Source organism: Corvus cornix, chromosome 3, assembly GCF_000738735.6.
Source record: "Corvus cornix cornix isolate S_Up_H32 chromosome 3, ASM73873v5, whole genome shotgun sequence".
In the NCBI taxonomy this organism is placed as follows: domain Eukaryota; kingdom Metazoa; phylum Chordata; class Aves; order Passeriformes; family Corvidae; genus Corvus; species Corvus cornix.
This window is the reverse complement of record NC_047056.1, coordinates 76,461,847-76,480,493: the sequence shown is the minus strand read 5'-3', so window position 1 is coordinate 76,480,493 and position 18,647 is coordinate 76,461,847. Positions and strand designations below refer to the sequence as shown.

General features: G+C 36.2%; 1 protein-coding gene across 7 annotated transcripts in view; it reads right to left on the bottom strand.

Moving 5' to 3' along the window:
• EPHA7 (EPH receptor A7) overlaps window positions 1-18,647 on the bottom strand; it is a 202,450-nt gene that overhangs the window by 130,149 nt on the left and 53,654 nt on the right. For all 7 annotated transcript variants that reach the window (XM_010404019.4, XM_010403976.3, XM_010404012.3 and 4 more), the window contains exons 4-5: window positions 17,696-17,851; window positions 16,490-16,825 (exon numbers count right to left, since the gene is read on the bottom strand). In XM_010404019.4, coding sequence (XP_010402321.1) covers window positions 16,490-16,825; window positions 17,696-17,851 — 492 coding nt within the window. The remainder of the gene's footprint in view (window positions 1-16,489; window positions 16,826-17,695; window positions 17,852-18,647) is intronic.

Below are 18,647 nucleotides of genomic sequence, written 5' to 3'. Positions count from 1 at the left end.
TGTATTTATTAAACCACTAGCAAAACAGTATCTGAACACCTCACAGTCATTAATGGATTTTTCCTCACAATGCTTCTTTGATGCAAAGAAGTTCTATTATTCTTATTCTTCTTGTGAAGAACAGTGTCATGGAGAGATTAAGTCATTTATCCAAAGTAATACAAGATGCCTATGGGAATGACTATGTAATTTATCATGGATCTCAAGAGCCGCAGTCCAGTGCCTGAACCAGCAGACCATTCTCTTCTTAACAGACAAGAGCTGTTGAACAGTACCTTAAATGACCTTTCAAAATGGCTATTTTTGCATGGTTTTTGCTCTATCACCATTCTGAAGAAAGCTGTTAAAGCAACATACTTTGAGAGAGCTTAATTAAGCGCCCTGTATTTTGTCTCAACACCAGCTGTGAAACTTGGGAACACATATACTTTCAGACCAAATATTACATATCTCTTGGAAGTCAGCCGCAAAGCTACAGCTCAGCAGCTTGGCAGCTGGAAAAGATCCTTCATGCTCTGCAAATGGCCACACTTTATTCAAGTCCTTTAAAGGTTTTTTCAAGGCTTTTTATACTCCTGTGACTGAAAAGAGCTACTATACTCGCAATATATGTCTGAATATATGGCAGAAGCCATTTGGTAACTACCAAAATATGTTCTTTCCTGGCACACTGAAGAGCTCTGTTTATCATTTGGTAAAGCTGCTTAAAAAGAAAAGGCAATCTATTGTTTGCTCTTTATATTCAACGAATGGTTTCGGTTTGAATGCAATTCAAGCTACAGGAGCACCCATGAGACTGGCAGTCTAAATCACTGGGTCAGTATCTGCCTGCGAAGATACAAATTAATTAAAATATGTTATTTAAAGACAAAAAACTAACTAAAGTTTTGTCTTTACCCAAAGAATAAGTACAATTCACATCAGCAACCTAAAACTCTCCAGCCACTATGCTCACCTGAAGGGATCATGACCAGGAGTGAAAAGTTTATTGGGTCACGCTCCTTTAATCTTACCGTCTCTTTTGAGTGACTGCCAAAAGCGTTGCTTATGATGAAGTTTATGAAGAAGAAAATGAACTGAGATCATAATTTAAATTCCACACAGTTAACAAACAACTTTCATATGGTAACAATTTTTGGTCACTGGTTTACTGAATTTGAATTGGTGACCTAGAGGTGAAAGATTCTGCATTCCAGTATCAATCTCCATGCTGTTTATTGTTCCAATTTTCTGAAGTTCAAAGTGGTAGTAGTGAGAGTTACATGGTTAAACACAGTTGTCTCCACTTTATATCCACTTTATTCTTTTCAGATTTTTTCCCTTAAAATAATTCTAAGCATAAACCACAATTATACAACATTTTCTTATGTATGGAGAACTTTTGATTAAAAAAAAAATGTACCTCCATTAAATAAGAAAATAATCTTCTGTCACATAATAAAATTATGATATTTAAGAAATCCTGTAAAGAAAAAAACTGTTACAAGTTCAAGTGTGCCTTCACAAAACTGTCTGCTTCTTTCAAGGGCTTTTACTTATCAGCATCATACAGCTTGCTTTGTCTAACTTAAAAATTATAACAACAAAGAAAAATCTTATGATTTTAAGATTTCATAAATTCCTTCACAAATCCTCATATTTTATCAATTCCTTTATTTTTTTTTTCTAATCCAACAATTCTGTCCTGTACTTAAAACATGAAACTTAACTAGCACACTACTTTATCAGCTCCAGTGATAAAGTCAGTATATTTATTTCCAGGAAATGGACTTGTGAAAATTCTCAAGGAATTCTCAGCTGTATCTGAAGTTTTTTTTCTGTCAAAACCTTTGAAAAAAATAATCTTTTTTTTTTTAGGAAATGGGAAAGAAACTGAGAGAAAACAGAAGGAAAAAAACACTCTCAGAAAAATTAGAAAGGAATTTCCAAAATACTCAGTGTGTTAAAACTGTAGGCAACCAAATGAAAGATTTGCACCATGCAATTATTTATTTTTAATCACCAAGGCAATTTTTTTTCTGTTTTCCAAATACCTTAGCTCTTCACCATTTCATAATGAGACACGCATAAGGAAAAATAACTCACCTACAAATTTATTGCCATGCTATTTAATCTTCTGTTTCAACAGTACATTTTTTAAAGGTCTATCTTTTACCCACAGAGCAATGCACAAATCTGAACACAAATTGAAATCCCTAATCTGATTTTGGGAGGGGGACTTCTAATTCATCCTGTGAATACACCAGCTCTACAAAGTAACTCTGGCATGCACAGCTCATACTGTGAGAGTTATACATTATTCAAGAGCAAAAAAATGATTATTTTTGGTACCTAGTTTCACAACCTTGTAACTATTTCTTCAGAGACTGATTGACTTTTATGATCTGTACTTTTATTTATTTTTTTATCAGCCACCATTTTCTACCATTGCCCTTTCCTGCTTTACATTATGCAAATCTCAACTATGTCAACAAAAGCAACTAGACCACAACATCTGTACGAACCCATTAAGCTAAAGAGAAAAAAAAAAGACAGAAAAAAGAAAGGACCCAAAATTTGTTTCATGGCCTATTTGGTTTAACAACAGACCCAATGCCCATTCAAGCACATATAATTCAGAAGGCCTGCCTGCCAGCAATAAAGACTGAAATTGGATACTTTGTGAGATTAATTACCTAGATAGGGCATGATAATGCTAGTCAAATGGGAAGGTAATTAAAGTGCACCTTCCATGAAAATTATTCATTGCTGATGGATCAGGTGACAGATAAATCAAAAGGCACATAAAAAAGCTACAGGTTAACTTGTGGAAGGCCGTTCCTCCCTGGAAGTCCCTGTAACCATGGCTGCTTGCTCCTGTCATAAGACAAAAGGAGGGTAACGCGGCCTCCGAGAAAGAGGAGCCCAGGGAAAAGTTGCCAGCATTGTGCCTGCACACAAAGGGGCAGCTAGAGTGGAACCAGTCGGCCAGCAGCCTTCAGATTCCAGGATCTCTCTGCTTGTACGCCACAAAGGACTATTGCACCGTGAAAGGCAGCAAGTGATGAATTAATAAGTTGACTGGTCCCCCGGGTGCAATCCTTACAGGCGGAGGACATGCCGCGGTAATCAAACGGGGCTATAAATTGTGTACATTGAATGGCACAGAACGCATCTCACTTCATCACTGTTAAGTCAAGATTTCCTGAATTTGTCATTAACTCTTTGGCTTCAATATATTTATTTAAATGGTAAGAGAAAGAGCTTACAATAACAAAAGGGCAACTGATACTACCCAGCGGGATATACAGTCTAATGGAGACCACTGACTTTTACTTTCTACAGCTACATGGGTCAAAATCCACTCCTTTTACACCAAAGCTCCCCCTGAGATACACCGATTAAGTTCAAGACATTACACTACATGCATTTCTGAACGCAGAAAAAAACCCCAAAACCACTGGATCAAGTAATTTTTTACAGCTAGCTTATGCAAATTCCTAAGCATTTATTCCCTACTTGAAGAAAATGGAGCATTTACATGGGTAAGCATTTCCCAGATCCCAGATTTTTACAGAAAATTTCAAAACAATCTTACATTAGATGTAACATCTGATTAATAAAATGTATGAAAAAGGACCACTGTATGAAAAATTTCAATAATTACAACCTTCTCTTTATGGTTTTTTTTTTTTTTTTTTTAATGTGTGCTAGCTCTCTAGGTTGTGGTACTGAATAATACTGACAGTTCAGAGGTAGTTCAATGGAAAGCAATTTTGTGCCAGCCTTTTGGTCCTTAGTCATTTTAAATGGCTTAGATACCTATGAGAGTTAAAGAGAAACTTACCACTGACTTTGAATCAGAGCAAAAGGAGGCAAGAGAGTATTTTTAAAAATTCTTTACTTAATTCCTTCTATCAAAAATATACTTGAGGTCTTCCCACATTTTGAAACAACAGTTCTGTGTGCTTTATCAATATCTTCAAAACTATTTTACGCATCCTCTGAATATTTTTACCTTTCCTAGGCTTCATAGTGAATAGAGGAAAGGAAAATGTACGTGAGTATTGAAACGTTAATTCAAACTTAAAAAATAGGAACTACAAAATGAAGTCCTTTCTGTGGGTCCAATAGAAATCATAACTCTTTTTCAACATAGCATTTATGACACAAGGTATGACTGTTCCCAGGAGTGTTCTACATTCACAGAAATTTATACGACCATGTGACCAATAGAGACATGGTACCAGTTTACTAAGTTCACTGCAGCTGGCAGCTGTGGTATTTCCCCCAGAAAAGAAGCTGTGCTGATTTTATGAATAGGTTTATCACTTTGAGATTAGCTCATTACAATATTTTGCAAGAAGTCAAATTTTATAGACCTCCTGATCTATAAATATACCTCAGGAGACTTGGTAAACTTAATCTAATAAAGTAAATGGTGCTAGAGTTGAGAATGGAGTATGAACACATGCTTGTCCATACTGTTAGCTTGTTAGCATGCTTAGCTAGTTGGGCATAATTCTGGGAATCTCAACATGGGAACACTGTTTAGAGAGACAAAGAAGTTAATTTTGCAAGCATGAGCCTTGACATGCCAGGAACAGAGGATGAACCCTGATCCCTTTTCAAGCAGGCATGACATTGGAAAACAGGGAACACCTATAGTTTCTTTAAGAGTCCCATTGCCTGTCTGCTGGTATCCCAGTGGAGTTTGAGCTATTGATTTAGATCTATAGATTGCTAAATGGGATAGGACATATCTGCCTGAGAGATCACCACCGACATATCTGTATAGGTATGAAAGGTAGTCTCTTTGGGGTACAGAATTTACCCTCCAAAGCATTGTGAGTGTGACAATATTCTGAGAGCCTGGGGTACCTGCTAGGGAAAACATTGAGAAACAGCCTCCAAGAGTTTGGTGAAGGAGTTCACTTTCTCTGCTTATTGCTCATTGAAGGTTATCTGACTGTAATTGTTCTGTGCCACTGCATGGCTGATCAAATTCATTTTTTACACTGAAGGGTGTAACACTTATGAGTGGCCATCACGGCATTATCGTAGGCAAAATAAGGCACCTGCTGCCCTCCTGATGGCAACTCTTAAGTAGCATTACAATAAAAATAAAGCACTGAATAAGTGTTTTATACTTTTAAAATATTTTTAATGTTAAGGCTATAAACTGCAATCAAGTGAAATATCCCAATTTTTAGGACACACCTGTATATGAATATCCTCACTAAGCACCTTGGTTAATTCAGTCCTTGGTAAACAGCTTCAAAGACTCTTAAGAACACGAATTATTAATAAGACAAGCAAATTACTTTTTAGAGTTTTAAAAACCCACAGACAATAAAGTATTTTTAAATTTCCTTGCTTGCTTAGTATTTTCTTGAAAATAAATAAAATCATGTAAATATTTAATGCTAACATTGTGGGAGAAATTAACACTCGCATATGTGGGGGGGTGGAAGGAAGAGGGCATTCAAGTCATCAACTTTTGGCAGTTAATTTAGGTGGCTAAATAGGGAAGGTAATCTAACGCTTCCTCTGTAATTAAGGACGAGTCAATGCACAATTCCTAAACTTGGCTCCTGTTCCAAATCACTCCCTAAAGAAACCTATCAATCTCCACTGACTACAGCAGTGTAAATATCCACCAAAGATTTAAATGCTAATGTTTAATGCCAACATCAAAGAGCATAACGTTTAGCCCTAAAATATTTCATGTGATTAACTCTAGACAATATAAAGTGCAATGACACTTTTCCCTCCTCATTATCAGTTAAGCTGCAATACAAAAAATTAGAACTAAGGGTGAAATTTTGATCTCAGCTACACAAGGGAATATTTGGAATAATTCCACAGGAGGTCCAGAGAGACACATCATTACAGTATTGGCTTTGAAATATTAGCATCCAATTCCTCATTTCACAGCCATGATTAGAGGCTGTATGAACTTAAATAGACTCTTTAGCGAAATAAATGGCATTTCTTCACATAAGCATCAGGGTTTACTAGCTCTGAATCTGGTCTGCTGACTCAGCCACTACTGCCTGATAGGAGCTTGGGTGCTATGAAAAAATATGAGCTCTCCATGATGCATTAGGAAATGAGATTCTCAAAAAAACCAGAAATGCTTAGGTGACAGACAGAAAAGGTCAAAAGGAGAGATGGCAAATAGATCCATCTGCAGACATGAGATGGCAGATACAGAAACTGAAGGGTCTGCTGCTGCAAATGCATACATGTGAGAGATAACACCAGATTCAATGGATAATTTTGTACAAGCTATTGAAACATAGCTAGGAGTTTAGGAGGAGTCATACAAAACAAAGCTAAGAATCACAGTGACAGGACCTCATCCCTATTCTTAAACCTACTTAAGAGGAAGTGAGATCTGTCTTAAAAATTCTGAAAAATACACTAACGGGATAGAAGAAAGAGTAATTAAAAGGAGATTGAGCTATATGTACCTCTGTGTGTGCATGTACACGTGTGCATCTGTCTCTCCCTCTCCTTTTCTTATATAGCAGAAACAAGATGGAAGTAAGATATGAAACATCCCACTTTGCACTTCTAAGATTTCTTGCATTAACAGCAGAAAAATTCAAGCAGTTCTGTGAATATTTTTTCTTAAGATTTTCAGTGTTTCTGCACATGTGGATTCTTTTGTGTCTGACAGATGATTTAGCTCATTCAGTAAAGAATGAGATCTTTGTCGACTTCAGGTAAGATCTTAATATTTCTACCTCTCTGTCAAACATAGTTTAAAATGGTCAAAAACCATTGACAGAGGATAAAGGAGCTGAAGGAAAATTTTCCAAAGAGACATGCATTTAGCATGCTCACAGAGTCTTGGATGTTTAGAAAACTGAGCTAGAAATGACCTTTTCTTAATTACCATTAATATTAAAATGGCCTGAGTCATACGACTTACGACACTTGCTGTGAAAATTTAAATGTACAAATCAAGAGCAGCAAGTCAGGGAGTTTGAAACTACAGCTATCTCTGAAGTCTGATTCATTTTGCAGGCTGCCAATATAAACAAACTACCTTATGGAAACACAAAAAGCAGCTTGTTATAAGCTCAAATTTAGGACATTTATATTGGTCCCACAGTAAGAAGATTTCTGTGTCATTACCATGAGCATGATTTAGTTGTATTATGTAGACACCATTATGTAACACTTAGCTCAGACAAATGGCTCTGTTCTTGATCTTTCTTATTCTACTGTAGTTAATGACCAAATATTGTTAAAAATTGGGACACTAATTATCTGATGTCGACATGTTATGGATAATTAAGAATTGCTCACTCTGAAGCCATGCTAATTGTTTTTCACATGTCTCCTTCTCTCGTCCTTGTGTCCTCAACAAGGCAAGTAGCTACAGGTTTATACGTACATCTCTGTCACGTACTTTGTCACAGAACATACATCATCCTTTCTGGCTCATCCCCGATTAATTTTGCTGGCTTGCAGCAATTATCTCTCCCTTTGTGACTGACCTCCTGGTAAATGGAGTGCATGATCACTGGGCAATTTTTTCCTGCGTATTTTACCACTTAATTGATCCTTGTTGGCGGACCACAATAGAATACACTAAATTTAAGTCATAAAATGGTTGAAGTTGAGAGAAAGTGGTAACCAGGTTTTAACAATTGTAGTTGACAGCTGTAAAAATCAGATCTTGATAATGTTCTCTCATTTACCCTATTACTTGGATCAGTTGGTTAAAGCTGTTAATGATCCTCTTGGATCAATGTCGTTTGCTTGTAGCTATAATTTACTGCATTGGTGGATTAGTACAGATGTTTTCATAGATAGCTCTGCATCATTCCACCAGATTGCTGTCTGCAACAAATTTGCTTCCATTCATCACTAACGAAGCAAAGAAAAAGATAATCAGCATCTCCTCTCTTAACATTAACAATTGAACTTGGGATAACACTTTTATTGTTGTCAATTTCCAGCCTTCAACCATTGCTTCCTCAGTAAATTGCCCTGAGAGTTTTCTCTAGAAATAGAACCAATTAGATATTTTGACTGTTACAGGGAAAGACTACAGAAATGCTTAACTGTACAAAACAACACATACACTAAAGAGGAGTAGATAAAACTGTTCCACTATGAATATGCCCTATGGAGTCAGGGCTGGTTCTATCACATACAAAGCAGAAGAAACTACATATGGCAGCGACGTGTCAAAGTTGGCAAAAATTGTCCAGACTATTAATTACTGAGACTATTCCAGCACCTGAAAAATCTGCTGACACCCATGGGTTGTCACAGTGGGTAAGTCAGCAATGCCATATTAGGGAAGATGTCTCCTTTTCTTATTACGCCATCATCAGAATGCATACCCATAGCATCAGAAAGATCTTCACAGAATTTGTCTACCTTCACCCTTTCCTGCCAGAGGTGAACCATTTATTCTTGGGCTATTAATACTTTGTAAACTGCCAGAAGGCCATAAGCCAGAAGAAGAAGACTTGTATTTTTCCACTGAGGGCCTGTTTAGCCAAATCTCTCTTTTTCCTTCTAAAAAAGGAGGCTTATTGGCACACGCAACAAATATAAAGTAACTAACTTAATAAAATATTATGTGTTCCAAAAGAGAAGCAGCACAATCTCTGACTCTCTTTCTAAAGAGAATATATATAAAAAAAGCAAACTGGAAATACGCTGTCTTAAATTGCTGGACAATTCTACATGGCATCATTTAAGCTTAATGAAGAAACTTCTTTAGCTCTCTCTCCACAAGCTACCTTCTCTCTTCTAAAGATTTCCACAGGAGTCATTACAGTAGCTTGGCTCAATGACATGCTGTCATCAAATTCTTCACTATATAGAGATGCTGCAGTCTAAGAATTTTTTAATTCACTACATTCAACATTAATTAGGATTTCACATTTGGCAGTAGTGCCTTTCAACAGTGATGTTCATCTCTCATTGAAAAAGCATCTGAGCACTTAAAAGGTTTTGTTTGTTCTAATGACAGTGGCACTTGAATTCTTCAAAAGGTCTGAAACAAACAAACGACACTGAGTTCAGAGTTCCTACTGATGATATCCAGTGCTTATTTATATCCTGCATCCAGTTACCATACTACAGTTCACAGGAAGCAGTAAAAGGAAGATCTGGAGATGTAGTTCTGCTGTGAAAATCAAAGGTCTGTGGAATTGTATTTTCTTTGCACATAAGTTAATCAGCGGCTCTAGATTGTGTATCATCAAGTATAAATATATCAAGTCATTTCTTGTCTTTGTAGTGAAGCTATCTTAAAAGTCTTTGACATTGGCTGAGTCATCACAGAACTACGTATTAAAGTTCCCAAAGAGTATAACAAAGTGCAAAGAGTTTCCACTCTGTTGAAAAGAACTTGTGGCCATGAGAAAAGAAATCTAATTATGGATGAAGTGAAAGAAGAAGCCAGGCATATTTACGAAGGTCTAAAAATTCACGCAGCAGGTGTCATAAGTGGAGCTCTTTAATTTTACAGACCTTTCTGAGATTGGTCACAGACAGTGTGATATTAACACATATACTTGCTTTCAGGATTAATTTTTCATCACTGTGTTTATGAACACAATTGGTTTAACTCACAAATATTGAGGAGATAGCTGGTCTATGTTTTTAAAAGAAAAAGGGGCTCCTAGTCCTTTGTGTGACATTAGTAAAGTAATCCCTCCTTTCCATGGCTAAATTGTACTTTATGTTGCTCATTTTCTTCCTCAAGTACATAGTTTTTTATTGTGCAGCTGGTGAAATTATTCTTGAGTAGTGTACATTAGACCATGGTGACATAACCTGCTTTTTCAATAGCTCAGTGCACAGGAAAGTCAATAGCCCTGAGGCTGTCATGCTTCTCCAAGCAGGTTGCCACCAAACATTTAGTATACATAGCCTAATCAGACCATTTCTAATTTGGAGCTCTGGTTCTGTGAAGCTGAAGCTTTACTTTACCTTTGTGTAGTGATACTAGGGTGTGGTTTCCCATTACCTTCACTTCTAACTATTGTAAAATTCACATAGTCTTAACTAGAAAAAAATTAGTTTCTTAGCAAAAATTATTACATCTCTTTCAAAAAAGATTTTATGACAGAGCTGGAAAGGCAAGAGTTCTGATATCCATTTGAGAAAAAAACTCCAACATATTTTTAGTATACTTTACAAAAAATTCAAATTACATTCAGTCACAAACTGATGTGCAAAAACCTGACATAGTCAGACTCAAAATATGATATGAAGTTAAAATTTCCTTTCAGGATGACAGAGCGCCCATTGCTTTTGATCCTGGGTGTTCTGATAGAGCATAAGGTTCAAATCCTGCTCCTATTGAAGTCAATGACAAAGCTTCCATTGACTTCAGCGGTGCAGGATCAGACCCTAAGCAACACAGTTTGCATCTGCTTGCTTTTTATCTCTCTTATCTTTCAGTGAAAAATATTGGAACATATGAGAACTAAATAGTAGGAAAAAAATGAATTAATATCAACTAGCTATTCTGTGGTACATTTTCTTGTAAAACATACCGCTTGTCATTCCGAACTTTTATCGAATATACATTTTCTGTATATGTATATAAAATATCATCAAAACTCTCAAACATATGTGCCATACCATATTATATCCTATACAGATGTTTCCTTCTTTGTGAAAATCTTGAAGAAAAATCTAACATTTAATAATCTAATAATAAAGCCCCAACCTTGCAATTCTGTAGTATCTCTATAACCTTGTGGATGTCACAATATTAAATATGACCTGATACAATCAGTGAATGAACAAGCTGCTTTCCTTGATCTGATGGTATTTGCTATACAGAGACTGGAATTCTTATCAAGTTTTTATCCATCAGTTTAATTCAAGCATAAACTCAGTTATCACCTCCTGTAAAAAAATCTGTGATATTAGTTCAGGGTAATGTGATTGCAGATCAATAGGCAGTCTTAGCCCCACAGAAATAACCCAATCCTTTATTTTAAGGTACTGAAAAGACATCTAAAAAAGTAGAAGAATAGTAAATATCATATGCAACTATTTCTACTCTTATTTTTCCCTTTTTAGTTGACGACCATGGAGTGCAGAATACTTACACAGCTATGCTCTCTGCCTACTTACTGGTCTAGGAAAAAATTTTAAAACATTAAAATATATCTTAAATATTATTGAGATTAAGCACAGACATCCATATAGCTCCCATTAAATAAACTAAGCAAAAAGGTAACCCAAAATGCAGTCATCATCACACGTTTCTAAAAACCTCAGTTTAATTAAAGCATTTAGTGAATAATAGTTTTTAAAAGTGATCTTTTATAAAATAATTCCCCCAGCTCAACAGGTGGAACACACTTGGTAAAAAGAAAACATTACTTTTATAATCTGAATTCTTTTTACATGAAGCATTGCTTAAAAATATATATATATAGATGATGTAGCCATATCAATGTGTGAAAACTGATCTACGGTTGGATGTTAGAAGATGAAGCATAGCTCGAAAAGTAAAGTCATTAGCAGGAAATAGCCAAGGAAATCTATAGCTACACTGAAATAGGAAAACACTGAAGAAATGTGTAGTTGAACACTGAAGCTGTTTGTAATAAGCTGTCATGTATCACCAGAAGTGAACATTAGATGGAAGATGTAGATGAAGGTAGATTGAAACAACTTGGTGGCAGTATGGGAAGAAATCAAAATGGCCTGGGGAAAGGAGGGAAGTGAGAATAGGACTAGAACACTGAGGTCATAGTGACTGGGAAAGCCGCAGGCATCAATCTTCTTGATTGCTGCCTCTGCTGGGGGACAGTTCATTGCTGAAGAAAAGTCAGGCTTAAATGAGACTGACAGGGAACAGGAAACAAATAGATGGTCAATAGTGCAGAGACTATGAAAGAAGAGACTTCAAAAAATGAGTAGGGATAATTGAGAGATGGGGAAAAAGCATAAAGAAGCAAAGAAAAATTATAAGCAGCAAGAACGAAAGGAGAATGTAACGTGAGAGAATGCAAAGTGTCTCCCTCATTTAGAAAGACTTCAGAATTACCTAAGAAAGGCAGAACTCACCCCACAGATTTGCATTTATGCATTCAGCCATTTCTTCTTGTCATGTAAATCAACAGTGCTGCTGCTAATAGTCATGATTATATAGCATGCAATGTTTTTTTCAGTTCAAGTTGCTGGGATAATGCCAATTTGAAAAATTCCGCTTACTTTGTTTTTTTAACTGTGAAATTTGGGATCTGGTTTTTTTGTAGCAAAAGGTCTTAAAATTTAACTCTAAGATGTAAAAACGGAATAGCAGCAAATCAACATATACAAAGAAAATTGTTACTAAAAAAGAATGTTTTTCAAGGGTAAGCCTTGATTATGGAACTGAATCAGGTTTTTTAACCACTTGAAGTTGTCAGCATTAAGTGCATCTGAAGGCACAGCATGACCTAAGAGGGCTGTGGGACACCTTTCTCTTGCTGTGAAGAAGCAGCAAGCATTAGCAAGTGCTCCCTGCACAAGAGCAAAGAGTACAGGGACAGTTATTGGCATTGGATTTTAACTTCTGCTTATCTTGGTTGGTTACGGTAATAAAGCATGATGAGTGTCTCCTTGGATTTGGTTTTTCCTTTTCAATGACTATAAAGACAATTTAAACTGGCTCAGGATACACACTTAAATTTGCTCAAACCCTGATAAAATGTCGGTATTCATTCAAAATATCCTAAGCTTTATCAAGGTCAGGGTAGGTTGGGTATATTATCACCCTTTACCAGAGATGAGTCCATTTTTCATTCAGATAAATTCCAGAGGAAAGGATGCAGAAAGATAGTTTTAAAAACACACTGTCTTTGCAAAAATGTCAACAGAGAAAATAAAAAATTGTTATTGAAGCATATTTTGTAAAATGAAAATGCATGAATGCCAAAATACAACAAATATTCATCTGCAGTCAAACCTACTCAAGTTACAGTCACCTTCTGGGTGTTGTATGAAAAAAATGTAAAATTTGGGAAGGAATTTGATGGATCAAAAGGAAGTACCAGTACAACCGAAAGGTGACTATCTTATTAGGGAAGTGGTCAATTTTATCTTTGGTAAAAACCCATTCAGTAAGCTTGCAAAGGTAGTACTTGTCAGCCGTTGGCCAGGTGCAGCTCTTTAGTACATTTGTTTATCATAACTAGAGCTTATTCACATTTAAATCTGAACTCTACAAGGATGCAGGAGTTCTCATAGATCACCTTGCAGTACTGGGATGACATCCTGTATTCTTTATATGATGCTGGATAGGCAAGATATGAAACAAGATGGTTTACTCCAGGGGGACTTAGTGCACTTAATCTTGATCAAAGAAAGAAAACAAAGCAAAACCAAAAGCCTCGTGGTTCTTGGCTGAAGCAAAAGAATATGTCATATGACAACTGATAGCCTAGTCACAAAGCCTTTTTAAAACAAGGAATGAAAAGCAATGTGTCATATGTGTATATATATAAGTGATTTGAAAGGATACCTACCCACTTGCAGTCATTTTATTGTGTTATTTCCACAAATATAAATAGGTTTTTATCCACCACCTGGTTCTTTTATGTGGCATGCTTTCTTTGTCTCATCAGAAGCTTGTTACATGTGGGTGAAGAAACACTGAATATATTCTATAACCCCATTCTTTTATCAATAATTTCCTGTTATCATTACACAATTATTTGAATTTTGTGACTATAGCCACAAAGGAGCAATTCAATTAAACCAAAACTAAAAAGGGAAAATCTCATTGCAATCCTCTGTGCAACTGGTGAACCCAGTAATTATATATAGCCACCTATTGTGCTAGCATAATAACATGTGAAGAAGGTTTAGTTAGACACATTTACACACATAAAAGGCAATATGGGCATAGAAAAAGTCAGTTTTGCCAGAAGTATAGAACAGTCACACAGGAACAAATGAGACCTGCATGAATCCTAGTTTACTTGGCCATAAATAAATCCAACATTTTCTTTCTCTCCATGGTAAAATAAAAGAGAAGCACAGAAGCATAACAGCCTCCTTTGAGCAACCGGTCTCTTTCTGTTCAATTATAGTCATCAATCTGTTCCACCTAAAATATTTTCCTCCTTGAGAAACCACAGAAATCAGTATTAGGATCCAAAACATGCTGTTGCAAAAATAATGTAAAAGAGGTCTTTCCTTTTGCTAACTGCATTTATTCTGAACGTCTGTATTTTCTTTAACACAAATTTTGTAATTCAGTGAAAAAAAAAAAAGAAGCTGCTTTTATGTGGTGCTTCTAATCAGACAATCTTGAAGAGCTTGGTAAGGAAAAGTGAAGGTTACCTTCATTTTACAGAGAAAACTACAACAAAAAGAGCTTAAAGCCATTTTATTTTTTCCAAAATCTGTCCCCTATGTCTATTCCTTTTAGATGCCAAATTGGAAGCCTTTAAATCTTTATATTCCGAAGTGCTAAACAGGCAAAGCCTCAGTTGTACCTTTTCTCTAGACAGTGTCAAATCCTGGGAAATGGTGGCCTGTGCATAATCCCACAGTAAACTGGAGAGTAGGGAAAAAACAGTCAGATCTCCTGCTTCCTGATGCATGGTCTTACAAAGCTTGTCTAGGAGACTGAAGATTTTTTTATTGCTTTAAATCTTTTGTAAAGTCTAGATGTTGTCTCTAATATATACATGCATGCTATAGTTTCACTAAAATCTCTGGGCTAGATATGAGGATCATTTCATAAAATCACATAGCTTGTGTTACTTCTAGGATAGCACAGGATACCCATCTTATATCTTCTGGCCTAATAAAACCCCTGTAAATCTATGACTATGACAACACAAGATAATGAATGATAATGAGTTATCTTGGGGAAAACACAGCAAACTTCTGATTAAGGCTTTTTCATCTTCCTCAGATGTGATACTAGCCACTAAATTGCACTGTTTCTTCCTTTACCCTGTGTGCCACTGAACCATCAAAGCACATAAAGTAAAGCCAATTTGATTCAGCGGAATAAAAAAAAGTCCAAATCCTCTTCTTCATGTGATAGCTCTGTACAGTCATCTACAGAGAGCAGAACACTGTCCACCTGTGCATGTTTGAAGAATTATAGAGAATTATTCTGAAGATGAAAAATCAAGGTGCCAAAATAATATCATCTGTGGTGCAAAAATAGTTTCAGGGTAAGTTTTCTGTGCTGAAAATCTCATCATAAACTTCAAGAACTGAACGAACACAGAGACCAATCCTTTCAGCCACAGAGATGGTTTCAAAATAATATGAAATGTGCATTTGGAATCCATGAAAGCAATATAGGGAGATTAAATATCCCATAAATACTCCAGCCTAACTTTAACAACCATAGAAACTGTCCGAAATTTGGGGGGAGAGAAGGAAGGTTTTGAACTAAATTTCTTGTCCCTTATTTCTTTTTTGAGATGACTATCTTTAAAGTAAAAAATAACTACAATTTTTCCTGTTTGTTCATTTACCCTGTTTGGCGAGTTTGTTCTTGGTTCAAAACATTACTTTAGGGGATCATTTCTACTGCACCAAACAAAAAAAAAATAGCACGATCACAGTCATTGAAATTTCCTACAAGATATAAGTATGAAATATCCTTTAAAATATTAGTCAGCTGTCCTTACAGGAAGCATTGTCTCAGTTATTCACTTTATATTCTTTTTTACAGCATTTCTTTGAAAGCCAGATCTTGCAAATAATATTCAGTTTAAGATCTTTTGCTCAAATTACAAAAGGTTAGCTTTACTATCTCTCTTTATGACCATGGCACGCTATTGCCCTGTAATTTTACCAACAAAAAACTCGCCATTTCAGAAACCTAAATCTAAGAATTCTCTTTTTTTTTTTTTTTTCCATTCAGCTGCAGACAACTAAAGCCCTTTTTTTCCCTGGGGTGATATGCTAGTTTGATTTTATTTCCCCTGACATTTCACCTGTCAGATTATGATAAATAGAAGAAACAAAGAATAATCATCACATTCTCATTGCATCTCATAATCAAATATCTGGAAATATAAGATAAATCAGAAATACTGTCCTGAGGGAAAACATTAACACTGAAAACACCATCCGAAATCCAAGTCATCTTCCAGTGACCTAGGACTCCCATGCACATTTAAAAAATTCAAAAAGGAAGTCTGCACAGAGCCGTCACATCTATTTTTTTATCTTCAAATACTTGGGAATTACCTATAATGAAGTAAGAACAACAACAACAAAAAAGTTCCAGAGTTAAGAAATTCTATATAATAACAAAGCTGTGTGTCTTCTTTAAGTCTTTGTGAATGTTTTCTGAAAGCAATCCTGAGGCCAAGAAACAGGCCAGGTTATCCTGAAATAGTATAAACTCAAATTAAATAGCTGGCAAGGTGAAAGGATTAATGAGCCAGAACACATTGAACATGCTCCTGATTTACTGCATCTATAGTTTGCATGTTCCAAATTTCTCTCAGTCTCACAGTGTTGAGATTCATAAGTGATGAAAACTTACCTGCTTGGCCAGTGGTAATACTGACAGCTGCAAAAAGCCTCTGGGAACGACTCAAGTCAGAAACCCCATTCACAGCTTCAACTTCAAACGTGTAGTTAGCATGAGCTAGCAGGTCCATGACAGTGACATAGTTATCTACTAATCCAGTTTGCTGGGGCATATATCCAATGTTACTCCCACAGGGAACACACTCGCCCTGCTCCCAGCTGCACCTCTTGCACAAAATGCGGTAGGTCACATCACTTCTTCCCCCGTTGTCTGCAGGAGGACTCCACTCCAAACTCACAGTAGTCTGGTTGATATTGAAAATTAGGTTCTGTGGTGCAGATGGAGGTCCTACATAATACACAAAGAAGTCCAGGGTAATTACACAAAACCACAGTGGGACACACAGGTAGCATTTTAATTACTGAGATAGAAAACAGTTGAAGCCTTTTTCTTCATATAAACATTTCATTATTTTTAGTACAGGCTGCATAAAAGCTTTCTTGAACTCATTTGGTAAGAGCTTTATTATTTTCCATTAAGACATCAGAGTAACAATTGTCTGTATATTTACTGCAATGGATTTTAGCTGTTTTTCTTCTGTGCAATTAAAAGGAATGGTTAATATACCTTAAAGGTTCTCTTTAATAGGTTTTCCAAATATGGGATTTGTTCATCTCTTCTAAACATACTGCACAAGCTGCATCTACTCCTTTGTTATCAGCTCTGATATGATTTACAGAGATATTTAGTGATGTTTTGGATTTAGGAGACTTCTACTGTTTGAACCAACAATCTGTCTAGGCCAATCTATTTGCAATTAGAAGGTTAAGTCAGATCCAGTTACAGTTCAATCCAAGTGCAGACCCACAGAGGTTACTTTTCATTTTTCACATTACTAATTTTGGTATTATATCACATAATGCACATTGTCTACAACAATTTAGGGAAAACCAGGCCTGTATTCTATCTATTGCAGTGAGTTATGCACTTATGCAACACACAGTGTTTTCCAATGCTGCATCAAGCAAACATGAAAATTATATTTATGCCTATTCCATATTCACTGTCAATCCTTTTGTCCTCTGCCTTTCAATTTCTTTTACCATTGCAAATGTACTTTTCAAACACAGGAAAAGCCAGACAAAACTACTCGCTGCAAGTGGCTGCACCTGGTTGGTTAAGCAACGTCCTTTGCTATTAAATTCATGACTCACTCACTTGTGCATGCGACATATGGTGGATCAGAAGGTGCTCTATAATAGCTATCTTCACAGTCGCATCTGGAAGATCCTTCCTTGTCAGAGAAGCTGTGACTAGGGCAGCGGGAGCACTGCAGATCTTGTGAGGAGGATTTGTAGAACCCACGGCCACAAGCTAAGGCAGAACAAAACAAATTAAGGTTTAGATTTGCATGGACTTCAATCCTGATATTTTTTTGTTTCAGTCACATGAGGTACACATTCCTGTAAACATCTAAACTGCCCATTCTGTTATGTTAGCTCAAGCAAGATATGCTCACAATTTCTTTTTCTTCAGATGATGCTGTTAATGATTTTGTGGCATTTTTATGCGTTCAAGTATATGCTATATGTACCTCAACAGCTGGCAGTACATTATTTTAAAACAGAGGGCCACATAAATACAAGAAGCATTTGTTTTTCACCAAAGAAGAGTACAATAATGGTGTGAAACATCTGGATGCCTGCAATAGGCCTAAACAAAAGGAAAACACTCCTGAGATTTGCTCTAAGGCCACTGAAGTGTTTATGGTATCTGAACTAGTTGTTTCGGAGCAAAATTTATTCTTCCCTGATCTCAGAAACCCAAAGAAGCTGTAACTCACCAGCAAACCCTGATCCTGAGGAAAGAATGAGGCGTGAATGCTTGTTTAAAAGATGACTCTGGTAGGAACATGAAGAGGAGGAGAGCAGACAGCATAAACTGCTCAATTGGTTCGTCCAGTTTCACAGAAAGAGACAAGTAGGTTGAAATTAACTTACTAAAACTTTCAAGAAAAAGACAAAAGGTAGACAATAGGAAATATGTGCATAAGGTAATTTCTTACTTTGGTTTCTCCACTGTGAACCCATGAAATTAAAAATTGTTGTGTTCCAACACTGACGTTTAGAAATGCTTCTTGCAGCTACTGCCACAGCTCCCAAGGCAGAAA